The 21,319-nt window shown below is 35.3% G+C and overlaps 3 protein-coding genes across 4 annotated transcripts in view; 1 reads left to right on the top strand and 2 right to left on the bottom strand.

Annotated features, from left to right (window-relative positions):
• The window catches only part of LOC129791715 (uncharacterized), a 30,283-nt gene extending 12,808 nt beyond the window's left edge, over positions 1 to 17,475 (bottom strand). The window contains exons 1-3 of one of the 2 annotated variants that reach the window (XM_055830025.1): positions 17,281 to 17,475; positions 16,517 to 16,726; positions 5,765 to 8,082 (exon numbers count right to left, since the gene is read on the bottom strand). In XM_055830025.1, coding sequence (XP_055686000.1) covers positions 5,765 to 8,082; positions 16,517 to 16,667 — 2,469 coding nt within the window. In that variant the 5' untranslated portion in view covers positions 16,668 to 16,726; positions 17,281 to 17,475. The remainder of the gene's footprint in view (positions 1 to 5,764; positions 8,083 to 16,516; positions 16,727 to 17,280) is intronic. The other variant, XM_055830033.1, reaches the window with a different exon arrangement.
• The window catches only part of LOC129792487 (STAM-binding protein-like A), a 781,560-nt gene that overhangs the window by 99,316 nt on the left and 660,925 nt on the right, over positions 1 to 21,319 (top strand). The gene's annotated exons all lie outside the window — the stretch shown is intronic.
• LOC129792378 (histone PARylation factor 1-like) lies at positions 18,004 to 19,628 on the bottom strand. The gene is made up of 3 exons (XM_055831382.1): positions 18,397 to 19,628; positions 18,180 to 18,328; positions 18,004 to 18,119 (listed from the first exon to the last, which is right to left on the bottom strand). Exons 1-3 carry the CDS (start codon positions 19,508 to 19,510, stop codon positions 18,063 to 18,065), a joined length of 1,320 nt encoding a protein of 439 aa, XP_055687357.1. The 5' UTR covers positions 19,511 to 19,628; the 3' UTR covers positions 18,004 to 18,062.

Below are 21,319 nucleotides of genomic sequence, written 5' to 3'. Positions count from 1 at the left end.
AGAAAAATTTAGCCTAAAAAGAATATCAATTTACGCACATGCACTTGGATCTTTAGTCACGCATTGGCAAGAATCGATCGTCAGATAAGATCGTGAGTTAGGTATATTAAATTCAACAGACATCTATCTTTTTTTGTTACCCTTCCTTATTCATTCTTCAGCGCATTGAACAAATTTTCGTTTTTTTTTCTGCCTTCCACTAAACACCTCATCCTCCTCATTAATTATTTTTCTTACAATAAAATATTGTTTAAAATCATCTTCTCTCTATTATATATTAAATAAATAACAATAATAATCTTATTATTTTCTCTCTCTGTCTACCTCCTCATTGGATCATTCAACAACAACAAAAAAAAACACATAATTTGCAATTGGGGCGGAAAGTAATGAATAAATTATTCACCCACTGTTTGGTACTCACATAAAAATCATATATTCTTTCTATTATATTATATTTTTTTAACCTTTTAATTATCTAATACCTTTATTAGTGAATCCAAAGAAGATGGTGTTGAAGTTAAAAAAAAAATAAATTAATTTTTAGACAATAAAACTTTAAATATCATAATTGCGATATTTTCAATCTCTTTCTCTCTTTCACCACCTCTTTTGCATTATTATTTGCAATTAAAACCCATCAACATAATTTCCATGGTTAGAAAACTAATAGTGGAGAAAATGGACTTAAATTTACACTTTCATTGACTAAGGTATTATTTTGGTAAAATATATTGAGTTTATGTATTTTAAATATTCAGTGTTTTCTTCTTCATTTACACCATACCCAAAAAAACAAACACGTATTTATCCATATCGTATACCAAACTACTTACATTACTAAATTGGTAGGTATATGAAAGTGTACATTGTTAAATGCGGAAAGAAACATTATGGGAAGTAAATCGTCCATTTTATATGCAATCTCACGTATATCTCTTTAAACATTACTTTATCAGTCCAATAAGCCTCATTCGCACCATTCAAATAAAACGGAAAAAAAGAAATACTTTTATGAGTGAAAGGAAATGAACATTTTGTTTAGTATAGAGACCCATTTTGGCGTAGTTTGTCAGGTTAAACGATTTTTTCTCTCTTGAAGAAAGAATTCATGCTTAAGTTCAAGTAATCTTTTTATTTTTGAACTTGAAGTGTATAGATTTTTTAACAGCTCAAATACCTATTTTTTTTTTATTAAGAAAATTAAGTTATTTAAAAAGAAAATTTAAACAATTTTTTTTAGTGATAAATGTAGAATTTGAACCATGTCAGCCGGGTAATTTTTTCATACCTACGTGTCACGTAGTAAGTTATTACGGAGTATTTTAAATAAAAACTGTCAGTAGACGCATAGAGATGCCAGCTGGGTTGGAAATGTGCGTTTATTGACAGTTCTTATTTTAATACGCCGTAATAAATTGTGACGGTTGTGACGCAAATTTTACGTGACAATTACCCGGCTGTCAAATATTAATTAAGTATTATTTAATACGAGAAAAAACTAAAAAATCCGTTTAAAAAATTTAATAAATAAGAAAAGAACGCCTTCATTTAATATTTTAGGGATATAAAAATTAAATCTGCAACAGGTCTAGAGTATTTATGTATTTAAGCAAATATTACTTATTTCTTTTTCAAAAAATTAGAGAAAACGTACGTTATTTTTTACATAGATAAGTTAGTTAAGTTACCTATATTTGAATTAAGTTATTCTTTTTTAAAGTTAAGGGAAAATTACAGCTAAGAGAGTCCAGCCGGGTAATAATTTTCGACAGGAGTAATATATTACATTACATTTCACGTAGAAATCATTTCTTCTTTATTCATCAAATAAGAGGAAAAATATCTAAATTAATTTTTTCTCAGCTTAATTCACTTTATTTGAAATTTGAAACACGATTTTATGAACAAAATCAATGTTATTCCCCTTTTAAACGAACGATTCGCCCTTTTAGAGTTTCCTTTTAAAGTCCCTTAATATTGATTCGTTGACAAAATAATTTTTTTGCTCCAAACAGAACCCATATGTTGGTTCTCTTTTAATGCTAATTTTATGAATTTATCATTCCACCCTACCTGTAGTCCCTCAACTAAAATGAGACATGCGATTTGCATTGATAAAACAAGCATAAAGAAGGGGGATATCACAATATTGTTATTTACAGAAAAGCTTCAATTTGTGAACACAATAGCGCATAATGATTGATTTTTTTCTTCCCCTTTCTTTCATTTCTTTCAATCTTGTACCTTTCCCTCGAATCTTTCAAATAAAATTAGGTTTGGCAATTTATTTTATTGTCCAAGTTTGTCATTGCATTCATGTACGCAATTGAAGCTCCTCTGTAGTCCATTGCGTTCATTTCCCCGGGGTTTTTGCTTGTTTTTTTTTTTATTCCTGCGCACACGAAATGGATCACATGAGAAAAAAAAAAACAGCAATGAAAAAAAGACCAAAATTAATTCCACACGAGTGAATCACTGTGTGTGATGAAAGGTTTTAGTCACATTTTTGATCCATTCAATTTGCTCTAATTTTTTGTATGTCGATATCGCGCGCGCGGTACTTTCCTCGCAAGAGTTTGAGCATAATGTAGCCATGATAATCCTCATTTTGTCATTCCAAAGAGATGAGAAAAATGTTGCTTTATTTATTTTTGATAGCTTTTTAATTTTATTTTTACATTTTCAGCAACTTTATCAGACTTATCGCGTAAAGGTCGCTTGAATATGCGCGATTTATTCAAGTAAATACGACCTGTTTTGATATGATTACTTCTCAAAATAAAACATCTTATCCGACAATTATTCTGCACAAAAAAAGAAGGAATTGATAAAGTAGAAAAATTCCACTTAAAATTGCGAAAATTAGTCGTGATTAATTCGTTAAGGAGGACGCACCGCATTTTGGTGGAGATTCGGTGATTTTTATCACTCAATTTTTGTTTGGTGTAATTTTTTTGTTAAGAATCGGGCAAGATGATAAAAATGAAGGTGATAATCACGAGGCAAAACACATTGATTGCGATGAGGTCTGAATTGTGCGGCGACTATTTTTTTCTATTACAAAAAAAAGCGTTCAATGATTTTTTCGTGTCTGCTGTGATAACACAATCTTTGCCGAGAGAAACATACCTCGATAAGGGAAAAAAAGGGGAGAATTATGTTTAGATATTTAGTGTCAATTATTATCAAAATGTAGAAAAATACTTCCCCGATAAGAGAGGAAGAATAATTATTTGTTCACGCAATATTTAATCACTAAAAAAGTATTTTTTTTGTCCATGTTTTTTTTGTGTAGCACACTCTTCCTATCTTCCTTGATACACATTTTATTTGTTGATGGGTAATATAATAATTTTTCCTTATTGCCATGAAACATACCTACCTATATAATTTTATTTAATAAACTTCTTTTTTTTTCGCCAACACTGTCTAATTGTGACGGAATGTGTGTGTGCTGTAGGGGGGTATATAAGCTAATAAAGAAGTGGGAAATAATAAATGGATGAAGTAGCACAGTGTTGTTAAATATAAAATAATAATAATTTAGAGACAAGAAATTGTGTAATTAAAATGTTGGACAAAGAGGATTATTTTCATCTTTTCCGTCTTACTGAACTCAAAAGAATATTATACTTTTGTCATATTTCTTTTCTCTTATTTATCTCCATCTCATCTTTCCTTCCGAGTTTGTGAACTCTTTTCAATCTATAAAATCATTCATTTAACGTGAAATAAATTAATTAAAGAAGAAGAAAAAAAATGACTGAACTTTCTGCTTTTATAATTACCCCACAATCCGCTATTTTTTTCGCTGAATTTTCATTTTGTATGTAGTTATATACCTACATACTATATTTTTTCTACCTGCTTGCATTTGATTGTGGAAATGAAAAGAAATAAAAAGCGTTAAATTCTATATTATTAATTGATTATACTTTGAAATAATTTTTCCACCAAGTGTCTGTACCTATAGGCGATTTTTTTTCTCTTCCACATTTTGCAAAAGAATTTCACTTTTACTCCAAATGTGCGAATAAATATATTAATTTTCTTGCCTAACAGACTTTTCTCTGCTTCAATTGTCACATGGGTGTGTATATGCGATGGAGTGCACGGTGGAAACTCACATTTTTCTTTACAGTCAAAGGAGGGATGAAAAGTCACTGACTTGTGGTATTTTATACGCGCGTCAATCGATCAAAAGAAAAAGTTTCCACCACACGTGCTTTACAAGATGTTGGAAATTTCTTTTTGGTTATCGAATAATTTTAATATAAGATTGACCATCCATTAAATAAAAGTGAGAGGATTTTTTTGTCACTTTATAATTTTGCATCAAAATGAAGAATAATAAATAATTGCATTGGGAACATTTTTACATAATAAAATATTCTGTAGTTTGTAAAGGAGTATATGCACTGTTGTTCGTTCTATGAATTTATGCAAAGAAGACACATAAATGGGACAAACATAATGTTACAGGGGGTCAGAAAACATTGACGAATAGTTAAATTTATTCTTATCAGCTGGAACCAACCGACAATGATTTATTTTAAAAATTACTTAAACTTCTTTACTAATCAATTAAATGCATAAAGCATATGTGTCTTTGCTTCGTTTAATGATCTCTAAGAGATCTAATACTTTTGAGATAAAATTTTAAATAGAAATAGATCTTTTTTCAGTTTTTGCTTGTTTGTACGCTTCGATTTATGTAAATTTTAAGTTTAATTTTAACATATTAAAAAATCATTCATGGAACCTAGACGCATGCGTTTGATGCATATAATGAGAAAATGCTAGTACCAATAGAAAGGAAAGTTTTTTTTTGAAAATTCTTGAATGTTTTTTCGCTTTCTATAAGAATTTTATTATCTGATGTGTTTCTTTGAATAAAATCAAATCATCACTAAAACTGAATAGACTCCTTTTTCTTTGTCTAATTAATGCCGGATGGCCAGGAAATTAGGGCATGATTTTAACCGCGAATAATTTTTGATTGGTTTGAGATATCTGAAAACTTCTGCCGCCAAAAGATGCGTAAACTCAAAATATTTTATTTGCTTTTTATTTCAAGTCGATATCTTAAAAATTGGAGCCACTAAAGCAAAAAACGTGAAAAGAATTAATTTAATGCATTAAATAAATATAGATTGTAACATTGATTGACAACAAAATGTAAAATAAACCAATATTATATTTTCTTTCGCAAACTCTCTCTTCAGAATTTGTTGCAAAATTATTGAAATTGATTGAAATAATCAAATGAAAAAATAATAAATCCTAATTAAAAAAAAAAACATCGTAAAATAGATTTCTGTATGATTTCCTGCAAATAAACTTTATTACTCTATATTCTTTGATCATAAAAATGAGTTTCTAAATTCTCTGAGAAACCAATTCTGCTTCATTTACCTGTTAATTAATAAATATACCCATTAAATCTTCTTTGACTTGATCTCTCGACTTGAGAGCTATGCAAATTTATAAATCTATATCAATTAAGCAAAATAACAAAAAGAAAAATCGTTTATAAATAAAATCTCCTCTCACAGTAAATTACTTTAATGCTTCAACTCTACTTCCTGGATTGAAAATGCCAAAGGATTTGCAATTCAACGAAAAAGAGAAGAAGAAAAAACGAAGCAATTCCAACCAGAATATCTTGATGGTGAAGAAAGAAAAGTGTTGCTTGTGCAAAGAACTTGTTATAATGTTGAGAGAGAAGTTTATGCCAATAAATTGTGGCAAAGTCACTCACCTTGGGCATTTCGCGTCTCCTACGGAGAACAACACCATCATTCTCAATGTAATCAGGTACATCCTTCCGATTGCTGAAATTAAACACCATCGTGGTATTCTGTGGCTCCTCCTTCCATGGCTTCTTCTTCGTTGAGGTCCACTTGGGTGCCATCTGTGTCACATTCACCTCACTCCTCTCCCTATTGATCATATTCTTCTCAATTTCCTGATTTGTCAGCTGTTTCTCACTACACTGTGTCGAATCGACAATCTCTTTTGTTTCCACAACAGCAACTTTGTCCAAGGATTCGCAATTGACACCATTTTCCGGAGGAGATTTTTCCATCACCATTTTAACAACAACACCATTTACAACATCACCACAATCACCAACACTACTCCCTTTGGATGTATCCTCAGCCGCGCCATCGGTACTCTCCAATTGGATTGTTAAGTTGGCCCCATTTGTGAGGGATGGAAGGTGACTCTTGTCGCGAATGGGGGTACTGGTGCAGCCACCAAAGTTAAATTCTGTCGTAGCACCGGCACGTGAGATATTATCGAGATCACCCTTTGATATCCTCTTGATGCCACCGAAATTCCCCTCATCCGCATCCTCTATGTCATCATCAAAGCTATCTGTGGTGTCTGTGTCCGATTCCTCCGTGGTGGAGCTAACAGTTCCACTCCGTAGTGGCACTTTTCGCACCTGACTCACTGGTAGACTGGACACTTGGTGTCCAGTTGGTGACTCAATTTTTATAGATTGAATTTTGCTGGTGAGTTGTGCAATGGTCGGTGATTCGGAACCCACCATCGAAACACCATTCTCTTGATTTTCCTTCTGCCTCCGTGGCGGGGAGACATTTATCAAATCCGGCTTTGGGGATTGCGGGGAGGTGGGTGAAAAATTCTTCACACTCCTGTACGTCATGTCCATGCGAATTGACAGCGGAGACGGTGATCTCTGGATTACATTGATATTCGTTGCCTGTGCCGGTGGCTTTGTCACCTTTGTTGGCACGGGAACTGTTGAGGTATTATTAACTTGATCCGGAACAACTGTGGCAGGTTTTGCTGTTACCATCGTGGCATCCCTGTGACTAGAGCATCTCACATTTTTGCCCACAAGCCCCTTCTTTGGGCTAACTGGTGGCTTTGGGTAGAGAATAGCTGGCTTATCTTGCGAAATGATATTTTTAAATGACGCCACCTTAGCCGCTACATCGCCACTCCGGCACGTCGGTGGGCGCCCACGACGATTGGCGGTTGCTTCAAAAATTCTCAGGGTTGTCTTCACAAGATCCGGTGGTGGACGCTCAGGATCATCCATGAAGGACTTCAGTCTTTTTGGTTTTGCCTCTCCACGTTCCCTCGCATTCATAATCTTGTCCTCAATTGTTACATCGCAAATATTTTGAATATTCACCTGGGTGGGTGCCACCACAACCCCATTCCCCGGACTCTCCTCCTCAATTGCCTCCTGCACCACATCCTTCCCATCCCCATCTGTCCGGCCATCAACACGCAAAAGGGCATCCACAGAGCGGGCACGCTTCAATGAATCATTCCCACGACCCATTTGACGTCGTCGCATAATCTCACTCTGCTGATACGTCCCCATCTGTGGCTGCCTATGACGGTAGATACCCCCTTTGTCATTGTTTGTGGGCACAGCAACATCTTCCGGGACTTTTGGGTCCTCCTCAACACGGTGCCCATCATCATTTCGCCCACGTACCTCGTCCGCATTGTCATCATCAAGGAGATTATTGAGACTGGTGGCGCGTCTCATGTTATCCAAGCTGGGGCGCTCCTTGGCCGCCGAAACCCTCATAGTGTAACTCATGAAACGTGATACCAACTTGGACACAATTCCCGCCCCATACTTGAGCTCCTCTGACGTGTCATAATCCATTTTTTCGCCACACATCTCCTGTACGGCCACCATTTTACCGTCCAATTGTCGATTATCGCACAAATGGAAATTGTCTCGCGTTTCACTTGATTCAACACCACCACCACCACCAGCACCTGCGGCACAATTATTCCGTTCACACTGATGCACTTCACACAATTTATCCTCGAGACAGCAGCATTTGGTTGTTGTAACACAGGATGAACCATTGCTGGCTACAGCATGGGACACACGTACACCATCCCTCTCGCAGCAAGACTGAACCGTTGCTCTGCACTCACCAGCCGTCGAACCGCTGCTCCGTGGATGCCCCGAGCCGCCAATTCTCGTTCCCGTCGTCGCCACTTGCCGGTGTAGTTGTGTGGAATTTGCTGCTGCTGCTGCTGCCGTTCCGTGGCATTGCTGCGAATGCGAATGACCTGCAAGCAAAGAAAGAGAACTCCCATTGCTTATTTTTCAAATCATTTTTGCACCACATATACACACACACAAACACCACACGATTCCCCCCTTTTGTGCCTTTTCTACTAATAAATTTATAAGTATGTAGTATAAAATGAAATAAAAAGAGAATCGCCAAGATGAAGGAACGAACACATTAGAAACGAATGAAGAAGCTCAATCATCAAAGCGCGACAATAGACTTGACTCCGTTACTTCTTGATCTTGCTCTCTGTTGAGTTTTCTTTTTCAAGCTCACCACACAGCCACTGAGAGAGAGCGAATTGTGTGGAATTATCAATGAATGGGGCAGGTGAAAAACTTGGTTTCCACCACACTGTAGGACAAGTAAGGATTTATCCATTCTGCATTCCATTTCTTCTGCATTGGAATTTAATTAAAAAAAAAAATAGAAATAAGGGAAAATCGAGAGTATTCAGCTAAAGAAAGAAAAAAAAAGAGAATCCTTGGCTTGACCTTTTCCATCAATGAGAAATAAATTATCAAAATCAGTCGTTGCAGCTGACTAACCACAGCTCATAGCTTTGTTAAAAATACTTTGAATTGCTAAACAGAAAATCCTTTTCTAACATTTTTTTTTTCGAGGAAACTTTTGCAATATTTAGCAAAGAAAAATGAAAAATAAACGAAAATTTTATAAAATCTCCTAAATGGCATGTTTAAGCACAGTTAAGTGGAGTCATTGGTGTGTTTCCTCAGCCCGCCTTCGCCCCGCACGTGCAATTATGAGTGACCAAAAAAGTTCGTGCCACTCAAGTACCAAAAGAGGGTCACTGAGCACAAAGGAAACCCGAATGCCGCCTCCCCATTAACCACCAACTTTGCATGCTTCGTACACGCTATATGTAATTACATTTTCGCATTTTTCACGATGTGAAATATTAAATGACAACTTGCTGAAAAATTGCACGTTATCGATTACCTATTGCACTATTTCATGTTAAACTTTACCGCAGCTTAAAGGAAAGGAAGTTAATGTTATTTAACCAAATGTTTCACATGCAGCAGAAAATGTAGGTACATTTACAAAAAAAAAATATGCAAAAAGTTTATTAACCTATTATTTTTAATTTATTTATTTATTTTGAAGAGTTTAAGTATTTGGTTAAATTAAAGAAATTATGATTATGATTATCACAAATAGCCAAAAATTAAAGAAAAAGGAATAAATTTTGAAAAAAAAATTTGAATCGAAGAATCAGTGCGCCCATGAATCAAGGGGTGTTTCATTCAATAAACAACGCTCTGAAGTTGCATCACCAAAAAAATTTTATAGAAAATTTGATTTTATTCATCTATAATTAACTTTTTCTAAAAATTTTCTTCACTGCCCGATAGGAAATGATCTAATTTCACCGTTTTCATCGTTCCATATAAAAATTTCATTAGTTTTATATAAATCTTTCACGATTTATAGGTATATTTCAAACAAATTTCTGAAATTTCACTTATTTTGAAATTTCACCATCGCTATATTTATTAGAAGCAATTTTTCAAGAAATTAAATTGTTTGAGAACAAGGGACGTTTATCTGCCGAATATTAATTGATTTTTTGGCGAATCATCCCAATATTTGAGAATAATCCGAATATTTTTATTCAGATAAGCATCCCTTGCTAGAAAATTTTTAAAAAATCAGCTTGAATTAAATCATTTTGTGTTTGAATTTAGTACTTTTTTAGGTTATTGATCCTCAATCTGAGTCAAAATGTTCTGATTTTCTGGCGAATTATCTGGATATTTACGAAGATCCGAACATTTCAATTTAGATAAATATCCCATGTTTGAGAAGAACATTAACCTTTTGTATGTCGTATATTAAACACTCAAAAAGGGGTCTGTAATGGACCTTATGAATTTTTTTTTAGCAAAAAACTCATTAGAAAGCCATTGTATGTACTCAGAACTTTCATTAAAAAAAACCGAAAAGGATCCTTTTGGGACTTTTAATTTTCTTGATTTTCTATAGTAAGGGATGGTCACGTTTTGAAAACTGCAGGAACGAAATGGCCAAAATGTGAGATTTCAAATAATTGTTTTGAGCACAAAAATTTTGATATGGAAATTGAAAATAGGTAACTGAATTCTTATCAAAATTCACTCATTTAACGAGAGTGCAAGCTTTAGAATCTTTTGTTTCAAAATTGGCCCGAAAATTGCCCTTGAAAGCCCTCGAGTTTCCAAAATTTCGTGGTCAAAAATCAAGAAAATTAAAAGTCCCAAAAGGACCCTTTTCGGTTTTTTTTTATAAAAGTTCTGAGTACATAATTGGCTTTCTTTATCGTCTGCAGATCATCAGTAGATGAAATACTGATTTCTCTACAGATAAACTACATTTTCATCTGCAGTAATGACTATTTATTACACTTCGCGTAAAAAAAAAAACATCTTCAAAGTATTATATATTGGTCTTCAACGTGTTAAAATTAAAATACGTAGTTTCACTCAAGAAATAAAAAAAAAATATAACTCATTTGAGAATAAAATTGATTGTTTGCTTTGCTAGAAATAAAAAAAAAATGAATAAGAGATATTTAATCAGTTGACATTGAATTTCCCTCTCATATCTTGCATAATATACTCTACAAATAAATCTTATCACCTTCATTCTCACCATGGTGATAAGAATTTTCTCCATGATTTTATATTTTAGCTTCAATATCAAAATATTTTTATTTTCTTCCTCCATATACCTTTAGAGATTTCCAAAGAATTTATTTGTTTATTTGAACATTGGCTGCAAATGGTTTTTATCTGCTTGTTAGCAGAAGAACTATATTTAAAAGTTTTTGTAAATTCTTGGAACAGCTTCTGTACATACATCAAGATAGCACAGATTATGTAATAAAATGCATTTACTTTGAGAGAAACATTTGCACTGATAATGTGGATAAAGAGTCGTCTGCTAGAGGAGAAGGAAAATTACAGTCACATGGTGGACAGATGACGTTCCTTGTGGAATTTTTGGGTGTGACTGATGAATTTTACAGTCACCACTATAAAAGAACAATCACATTTTACACGCAATAAACGAATGATGGGAAAAACTCGCCAAATGAAGAAAATCACCTTTTATCGCTTATCATCCCCAGCCGGCACCAAAGGTCATTATAAGGTCTAATGTGCCGAAAATGATCGTTAGAATAACGTTGATTATTCGTCAAAAATAAGTCGTTTTACGTGATAATGGGGAATAAAAAAGACCCACGTTGAAAGTCAGTACACCGTCAGAATAACGTTATTGGAAGAAATTTCTGACCTTTTTCTTACGTTGTACTGACCTTTAAAATTTGAGACCAAAAGGGGAAATTTTTGACATGGCGTCTCAAAAAAAATTTCCCAAACATATTTCTCTCTCTAGCATATATGGTAGCATAGGATAATGGTGTCTTCTCTATTTCCCTACCAATATACCTACCATATTTATTAATATGGTATATTTTACAAGGAATATTTATAATTTTTTTCGAAATTTTCTATATCTCAAATTTATATGCCGAAATACTTTACCGTCGCAAATAAGTCAAAAAGAACCTAAAATGGACCTTTCATTAAAAATTAATTATTTTTTATAAAAATTTTTGAAATATTTCTGATGATGGAAAACAGACTTTGTCTTTACTACTTATTTAAAATGTCTTAGACATCCTTCCTATTGCTTAAAATGCTGACCCGGCTTTATTCAAAAGCAATTAAATATCCTGAATTTCGCGATAAAAATTATTGATACTCCCGGATACTTAAATCTACGCCATATCTCGTAGCTTGAAAATTTTTGTAACATATATTGTATTTGACCGAAACATTAAAATGAACAGATAAATGATATAAAATGTAGAGGAAAAAAAGTTTTTTTTTCTAATAAACTTTATTATACTTTTGAATAGATTTCGTATATTATCGAATCAAATCAAAAAGTAAAGTGTGCATCATTAAATTATTTTAGGTAAAACGAAAACATATTAAATGCGATCAAATTAAATATTGTTTAATCTTCAAGCAAAATAAGTTTTTACCTGAACCTATTTTCTCAGAAGTATTTCTTTAAAAGTATGTACCCAAAATGAAAACTCAGCCTAATACATTTTGTCTTATACGGATTATGACCTGCAAGCCTGCAATAAACATTTAAGAGATAAGCAGAACAACCCTTGTAAACTGCAAAGCAAGCGCAATTAAATTGCCTACCTGGGAATAATTTAGGGTTTTTAAGGACCTTTATTTATTTTGAAAAGAAAAATGTAAGATTTGGCAATTAAAGTTTATGCAATATATATTATATGCCCATAATGTATTTTTTCTCTTATTCTAGAAAAAAAGCTTAAAATAAACTGTAGGAAAATATTGCCATAAATTGATAAAAATCATTTCTATCAAATGATTTTATGGGTCTAATAGAAAAAAATATTTTTGTGATCTTTTTTATTGAAAAGAAAACAGATTAATTATTCTTAATTTTGTGCACGCGACAGGTTTACATTTGAATCTTAAGAAATTCTATGCGGATTTCCTTACGTTCTGATGTCCCTTTTTGAACGCTCGTTTTCCCTTAGGGAATTTCTGAAAAGGTCTTCCAAGACACCTACGCACAATCTTGGTCACCCGCATAAGCATTCTTCCTTATAGTTATATGACATGCGCGAAATACTAAAATTGCGGCAATAAATGACGAATTTCTTAATGAACAAGACCTGGCGCACCCTCATTATGATCTCCCTTAACGATTTTATTGATCATTTTGCTCATTTTTATTGATTTATTCGAGAAAATTGTGAAAAACCTAAACCAAAACAAACGCCTGTCAAAGGTCAAAAGAAGAGTGCAGAAATACAAAAAAGAAATATCCCACGCAGTCTTTCTCTTTCTGTCTCTCCCTCAACACCAAAGGTTGGTGGAGGGTAAGTATACTTACGGTATTCTGACGTTGAGATTGCGGCAGGAATTTTGGCCAAAGTTGATGGAGGGTCAGAAATTTTGTGCTTTCTTACGGTATACTGACGTTGTTAAGGAAGAAATTGAAAGTATATTTTTATATAATAAATGAGATTCTTCTGCCAAGAAATGCTTCTAAAACTATTTGCTCTCTTTCAAACAATCATTTTAATGCATTTATATGCCATTTTAATTAGTTTTTGATGATAGAAAAAATGATTGATTTTTCATCTTACTGACCTTTAATGACTTATTTCTGACGATATTCCAACGTTTACACAAAAAAATGAATTTATGCGAAAAAAATGAAGTAAATAAAGCAAAAACGTCTTTTAATAGCTTTTTGATCATCTAAAATAGATTTGTAATGTTTTAATGACTAAAACTTTGATTTCTGCAAAATGACTAAAAATGCCTCAATTTTTACTGACTTTACTTACCAAATAATAACGTTATTCTGACGTTAGAATTTAGTAAGCTAATGACTAAATTCTGACCATTTTTGACGATAATCTAACGTTATTATAACGTTAATAAATAGTAAGTAAAGTCAAAGTTATTATGTGTTAGCTGGGTCGTGATTGATGGGGAAATTATGATTGAAAATATGAGAGTTTTACATCAAATTTTCCCCTCGAATTTTTGCATCAACCCATAAAATGCTTGACTACCAATGAAAGACAGCTCATTGCTGTTGTACCAACTATTCCTCCGTACAAGTATTTTAGACGATTTTAGAGGCATTCAGCAACGAAAAAAAAAGAAGCATCAAGCCTAAATATCCACCAAATGATGAAGTTTTTCATTGTGAAACAGTTATATTAATACTATACAGTAAAATATTATTGTAGAAAAAATCCATGAAAGTCTGTTTTTTTTTCTTCTTTCCTTTTCGCAACTGGAAGCGAGACACTGCCCCATAGAGCAGAAAGCAAAAATATATGGGCATGGTGTGCGAGTGTGTGGAATCACTGAATCTTCCCGGGGAGGAAATTGAGAAAGAGTACCCTTGTAAAAAATGCAAACAATTTCAATGCAAATTGAATAAAAAAGTAATTCGTCGTATCCAGAGGAGACTATGCTAATTCATTTTTTAATGTTGTAATTTGCAAATTTTATTAAATAAAACGAAATTCATTAAACAATGTTGGAGGCAAGAAAAACGCCTGTGAAAAATGGAATAATTTATGTAAATTCTTTTTGATAGTTCTCAGAAAAGGAGTCTATTCATTTTGAGGTTTACACAAGATCAGTTTTTATAAATCATATCGTGTTTTTTTTTGGAAAATAGTTCTTCTAGTTTATCCAGAAGATTTCTTGAAGTTTTTCAGAGTCAAACCCTTTCCCATTTCCCCAAAAACGTTTAAACCACGCCCACATTGTATCTTATTTTCTCTTTAAATGCATAAAGCATATGCTTCACTGCTTGAAAAAAGTGTTTTAAATTTTTAAGATTTTAGGTCTTTTTAATGGCTTTAAGTGTGTTTTAATTTGTTTTTAGATCACGTAATCCAGAGAATATTAATAAAATTACATTTTGAGTCACATTTTCATTTACTACAAAAAAATCGAATGAACCGATTTTGATAAAAAATTGCGAACATCGTCTCAGAAGTACTAAGAAATTTTAGAAAATGTGTTTATTCAAATCGGATTAATTTTCTCTCATTTACCAGAGCAATCTTGAAAATAAAATACAAGGCATAAAATGAGTAATCTCCTTTTACTTTTAACGAAAAATTAAGCATTTCTTTACAACCAATTTTAAAAGTAAAAGAAGTGACCTAGTAAAAATTAAAGAAATCTGTTCAGTTCTAATCATTGTTTTAGGCCCAATTTTCCTTTAAAAAAAAATTTTAAAAAAAATCGTTTCTCTTGCAATAGTCTTCCATGGGCACTGCGCAATGAACTTTTCCTTTTTTCCCTCACATGTATACGCATTTTGTCTGCTTGTTTCTTTTATTCTCTCTCTCTCTCTTCTCTTGTATTAAATAACGAGGTAAATTGTCGCTTCGCTCCAATTTTCCTCGCCCCGCTTCGCGGGGGGTTTTGCGCTTCGCGCAAATTTTAGAGAGAAAAAAAACTGTGATGATTTATACGTAGATTGGGGTTACTCATCAACCCCAAAAAAATTGCAAAGAGAAGAAATCATTTTCATACAACATTTCCGGCGCCAAATTCAAAAATTCGCAAAAAATGCATGAGAGTTATATGGGGGCTACCTGAAGGGGGGCTTTGGGGGGGAAATGAATACGGCCACTCGAAACCGCCTGTTATAAGGAGCCTCTGTGCCAAATTTCATCACGATCGGTCAAACGGTGTAGATTTGTATAGCCGAACACGACGGAAGATTACCAACAAACAGACCTTTCTTTATTATATAGATTACTCTAGTGCGCCTACATTTTTAACAATTCCCTCGCTTTTTCTCTCCTCTATTTTTTTTCACTGTAATTATTTCGTCGATGGTCACATTCATTGTCTGATGGAATTCAAATAGAGCCTATAGGTAGGTAGGTAGGAGGGAAAAAAGCCAACGAATGTGTAGCAAAAGTGAGAGAGAAAAATACTCTCGACGATTTTCCCGCGTGGCTCATGACGACGGTGCGGAGGAGAGTCTCAATTGGGCAGCAAAATGATGAAAAAGAGCCAAGCGGCATTGTCCCCATCGTGCGGGGGAATTTACTACAGAGGCAGCAGACGCATCCAGAGGCGTGCTCGCGGGAGAGAGAGACAAAGTGGTGAACTTTGGACATGAATGTGTGAAATATCCGGTCTATATTCCAATTTCACTACCTCTGCACACACGCCAGTTGTGGAATAAATGAGTCTTGATGGGGCCTCTTGATGGTACTACTCTCTGTTCTTTAAGGGCATGTGGGGGTTTTCTTGATTACCCTCTTCCGATTTATAGAATAAAGACACTGCCTGTAATTTACTAGATCAGGAAAAACCATTGAAATCTCATCAGCGGGATGACTTCATTGCCTTTTTCCCAACATAACACACAGAGGAGAGTAAAGCACGCGTTTGGCTTTATTGAGACATTCGGGAAGCATTTTGTTTTCTATGGAGCGCGCTTTCTGTGCGTCATTTTGCTGATTTGGCCGTATTTGGATGAGTTTCCTTGGACTTACTTGTCTCACACACAGCTACTAAATAAAAATAAATAAATGGGCAGCTGTCGCATGGACCGCGTAGGTGAGAAAAAAAAACTTTAAAATTAAATCTAATAGTGTGAGATGAAGACATTTCTTGCATCGTCTTGTGGTCATTGCAACGCATGTGCTCATCGTAGTTGTTAGGAGGGATGATTGCATTAGCTCAGCAGCATAGCTGTTTTCTTGCAACATACAATGTACATACAGACATCTCATTGGGAACGAGATAAACAAGATTTCTTCTCTTCTCATCTCAAGTTTAGTTTGCAAAGAAGAAGTCAATTTGCGAGACACTCACCTGCTGTGGATGACGGCAATGTGCCCTTGGTGGCATTCTTCCTTCGTTGAATGAGTTCCTTCTTCCATTCGGGTATGGATGTTCCTCCACCAGTGGAATGGGGATTAAACATGCCGCTCCCGATCCATCTTTTCTCACCGCCCGACGCCATGTTCGAAGTCTTAATTAACTTTGGTGGGGTTACTTTTCAATTTTCCTCCTCGTGTGCTGCTGATTAGGCCCCAGTCGTGGTGTGGGCAGGGGCAGGCGGCACAAGGGTGTACCCAGAAAGCAAGAGGAAAAAAAACACGATAGAGATTAGATAGCCAGAGAGGTCCCTCCAAACACATTCCCAAGATATCAATTTCACTTTGGCATTTGCGCGAAAATCGATACGTGGACTCAATTTGAAGGTGTTTTTCCTCATTCTTCTTCATTTAATTAATTGGAAAAATGGCACAACTAGATGGAAAAATACACACTCTCTCTTCACAATCTATTGTTTCCTCTGCTGCTGAAGAAATTCATCATCAGAGATGTGAAAAAAAATCCAAATGAAAGCGCCCCCACAAAAGAAAAAAACACAAACAAATCCCCTCAATCTCAGGAGGCGCCTGAGAATCGACAAAACTTCCTGGAAGCAAGAAGGAAGTCTCCCCTTCTTCCCTGTGGTAGTTTTGTTGTGTTTGGCAAGGAGGAAAAACACCCAAACAAGCTTTTTTTTGCATGAAAGTTTTATGAATGGAAAATTTGTTTTATGGCGGAGAAAATCAGCAAAAACTCACCTCTCACGATGCAGTGGGTGTTTTCCGTTCCTTCCTGCACCTGTGCCAGGGATCAGCGGCGATAAGGTGTTCCAGGGAAATAGACACAACGCACTCCTCTCGCAATTAACCGGGACTAAAAAATATTTTTATTATGTTTTCTTTTCGACGCACCGTCGTCGTCGAACCACGCTGAAGTTTTGTAGCGTTTCCGCGACACTTTTGTCAAAATCCAATTCGTCGACTAAGTTAGCGGCGCTGCTGGAAAATTTGAACTTTAACGAACTTTTTTTTGCATTTCGACAAAATTCGCGATTTCCTTGTTTTTCCACTAATTTTTGGGCATAAAACGCATTTTTGGGACTCCTGAGGCACTTACGGATGCTCCGAGGCCCCCGGGGAGCCTCTCAATGCAAGAATTGGGGCCCGCGGAAATTTTGACGGTTGGGTTACAAATTTGAAAATTTTGACGGTTGGGGATTTTACACGCATTTTTTTTTTCTCGGAAATGGATTTTCGCGAACTTTTTGCATTTTTGGTGCCAATCGTCGCGGCGTCGCTTCCTGATTGCAAAAAATCACTTCCGGCCGGGAAATTCAGCGGAAAACGCGAGAAAATTGCGAAAAACTAAAAGTGTGAGGGAGACAGTATCAGTGATATGCATCCGTCTCATTTTCTCTTATACAAATTGTGCCAAAAAGGGCGCCAAATTGCCAAATTCAAATATTACCAAAAATAAAAGAATTTTTTTTTATTATGTTTTTTTATTAGAATCTTTATAAAAAATAATACGAAAAATGCCCTCAAGCTTCTTCTAGGATGCTGAGATTGAATCCCTTGCGGCGATTGTCCAGTTGAGCCTGGAAAATAAAGGAAAATGAATGAAAATTCCTCTAAAAAAGCGCAGAGAAAATAATTACTTTGAGAATTGCCAGGAACTGCGGATGACCAGCCTGCGTGTATCCCACAACTGAGAGGTTCCTTATGCAGTTGTGCAATTCCGGTGATCCGTGAGCGTAGAAATCTAAGGCCAGCTCAATTGATGTTCCGTAGTCACCCTCGTCGACGGCTTAAAAACAATTTGAAGAAAAAAAGTTTAATATCGAAGAAGAAAATTAATAAGAAAAGTTATTTTACCAATGCTGGCAGCTGTGATGATGGGTTGTAGTGTACTCATGAGTGACTGGAGGCTGTGGCCATCGTCAATCTTCGACAGGATCTTCTTGAGGTCAGCGTCAGTTTCCATGAGGGGGCGATAGCCAATTTTCGTCTTCGCTTCCACCGGAACAACAAGTCCAGCTGTGTGAAATGTCTTACAAACGAGCTTCCGTTGACGCTCCTTTATCAGTGTTGGGGCACTCGTCACATCCACCTCATGGTCTGCCACCCAACTCTGAAGACTCTTCTTCAGTGCGCCCACTTTTGCCTTTGTGAAGGGGGTCACGTTGGCATCTTTGTCCAGGAAGTAGCTGACGGCATTAAAAATGTTTGTATCAAATATGGTAAACTGGCACCCCTTGGAGGCGTCATTGCGGGCAAAGAAGCACTGCTCAGCAAAGGGACTATCCCTCCAGTACCCGTAGTGTATCCCTGTGCCCTTCTTCACGAAGACAGTTTGGAATTCCGGTGGGTCGTAGTAGAAGCGCCAGTGGCGGAAGTAGTCTCCCGGCTCCCTGAGGGGGGCATCGTGAAATTTCCCCGCCATGTAGTCAAAGGGACCCACCAGTTGGAGCCCCACTTGCTCAAAAAGGCACTCCGGCTTTCCCCCCTCCTTCGTCTGGGATTTACAAAATTCCCAAAACCCGTAGAAATCTTCCGGCATTTCCACGCAGAATTTATGCTTAAAGAACAACTTAGGGTCACTCAGCAATTGCTTGTACTCTTGCATTTGGGAAAAACGTATCCTGTGTGCCCAAGGATCCACAATATCTCCATCCTGAACTTCATTCTCATTGATTCCTTCGAGTCTGTCAGCGCTCTTGAATGGATTCTTCAGGTCATCCAGCGTTAATTCCTTTTCTTCCCCCGAACCTGACGGGGCACTATCCTCCGGGTTTGCTTTGGAAGCTGCTGCTGGGGATTCTTTGAGCTTCTTTGTGGATTCCTCGCTGTCAGTTCCTGGAGATCTTTCACGCTTTGCCGACTCCAATTCAGCGTCGTCTCCCGGATGATTGTACTTGGCCTTGTGCGCTGGATTTTTCTGATAGCATTCCGCACCATATTTACAATCTTGCTTCTTTGATTCACTCATTTTTCACACCTGAATTTTCCTTTTTCTCGTCAATTTTTCCAAATAAAAAAATACCGCAAAAATCAAAACACGCTTTTTTCGTTGTTGTAATATTAACACTTCATTGCCATTCTTCGTCAAAATAATTAGGGCGTCCCAAAAAAACATAAAAATTCTTTGATTTTGCAGGAAAAAAACAATTCAGCAGCAATTAAAATATTGTTCTAAAATGCTTTTTTTACCTTTTTTATTAAATTAAAAATTGCAGACTGGGGGAATTAATTCTTAATTACTTCGTAGGCTTCGTAGCCTTAATTAAAAAGAGTAAGGTGAAATATGGAATTCTCTAATGCTTCCCAAGCAGCAAAAATTAACTCTTTTAACCCTTTCACGACAATGGCTCAGAACAGACGGCCGTGACTATTGGTTGACGTATTCGCGATGCAACTTTTTGGATGTGACTTTTTTGCGCACACATAACCTCAAAGCAACTTTTTTGTGTGCAAAAAAGTGAGAAATACGGGAAAAAATGCGTTGCAGTGCCCCCGGGGGGCTTCCTGTATGCTGTTAATGCATTTTCCAGGCGGAAATTTGCGCAATTCTGTTTTTTGGCACAAAAATCTTTCGATGCAACTTTTTTTGACACTTGGATGCGACTTTTTCGATGTAACTTTTTTGGATGTGACTTTTTTGATGCAACTTTTTAGGGTGTGACTTTTTTGATGCAACTTTTTTGGGTGTGACTTTTTCGAGAAAACTTTTTTCACTTTTTTTTTTGAACAAAAAAAGTTTCCTAGAAAAAGTCACACCCAAAAAAGTCACACCCAAAAAGTCACATCCAAAAAAGTTACATCGAAAAAGTCGCATCCAAGTGTCAAAAAAGTCGCATCGAAATATTTTTGTGGTAAAAAACAGAATTGTGCAAATTTCCGCCTGGAAAATGCTATAACAGCATATGGGAAGCCCCCCGGGGGCACTGAAACGCATTTTTTCCCGTATTTCTCACTTTTTTGCACACAAAAAAGTTGCTTTGAGGTTATGTCTGCGCAAAAAAGTCACATCCAAAAAGTTGCATCGCGAAGACGTCAACCAAAAGCCACGGCCGTCTGTTCTGAGCCAATGAGATATATTTAAAAAAAATTGTTTTTATCTCATTTAGTAAAAAAAAACAATATTTTGTAGAATTGTAACTAATTTTATTTTCAATAATATTCAGGTATCTTTTACTTAACAGCAATCATTATTCATTATTCACGATGTAATGTATACTACAAGATAATTTTCTTTTTCAATAATTAATTCCAAAAACACCAACAGCGAGTGAAAAAAAAAGTGTTTTCATAAAAGATCTTCCATATCGAGTCGGATATGTCTTTTTGTGTGTGTTAAAAGTGTCGAATTTTGATTTAATCGTCCTCACAAAAGACTAACATTAAAATGCTTAAAATGGTGTTGTAAGAATCAAGGTGATTATGCTTATTTATCCATATACATATGTTGATTTTATACGTTTTTTATGCTATTTAAGTAAGTATTACATTCTTATAGTGAGATTTATTGTGTCTTTTGTGGGTCCATTTATTATTTTTTAGACATTTTTCCTCCTGCGGTGCGACCATTTCTCTCAGAGATCCTCAGAAAAACGAAAACCAGGAGAAATACCCCATCAATTTAAATCCAGCCAGATTATTTTAGTATGTACCTCTCTTCACAACAAGACTTTCTTCATTCTTTATCATTTTGTATATTATTTTTTCTTTATATTGGCATTCTGAAGTAGATTTATTGACTTGTGGCATCTGCTATAAAGTGTTACGAATGTACTTACAG

The sequence above is a fragment of the Lutzomyia longipalpis genome, chromosome 1 (genome assembly GCF_024334085.1).
Source record: "Lutzomyia longipalpis isolate SR_M1_2022 chromosome 1, ASM2433408v1".
Classification (NCBI taxonomy): domain Eukaryota; kingdom Metazoa; phylum Arthropoda; class Insecta; order Diptera; family Psychodidae; genus Lutzomyia; species Lutzomyia longipalpis.
Note: the sequence above shows the minus strand (reverse complement) of the source record. Positions and strands in the feature narration are given on the sequence as shown.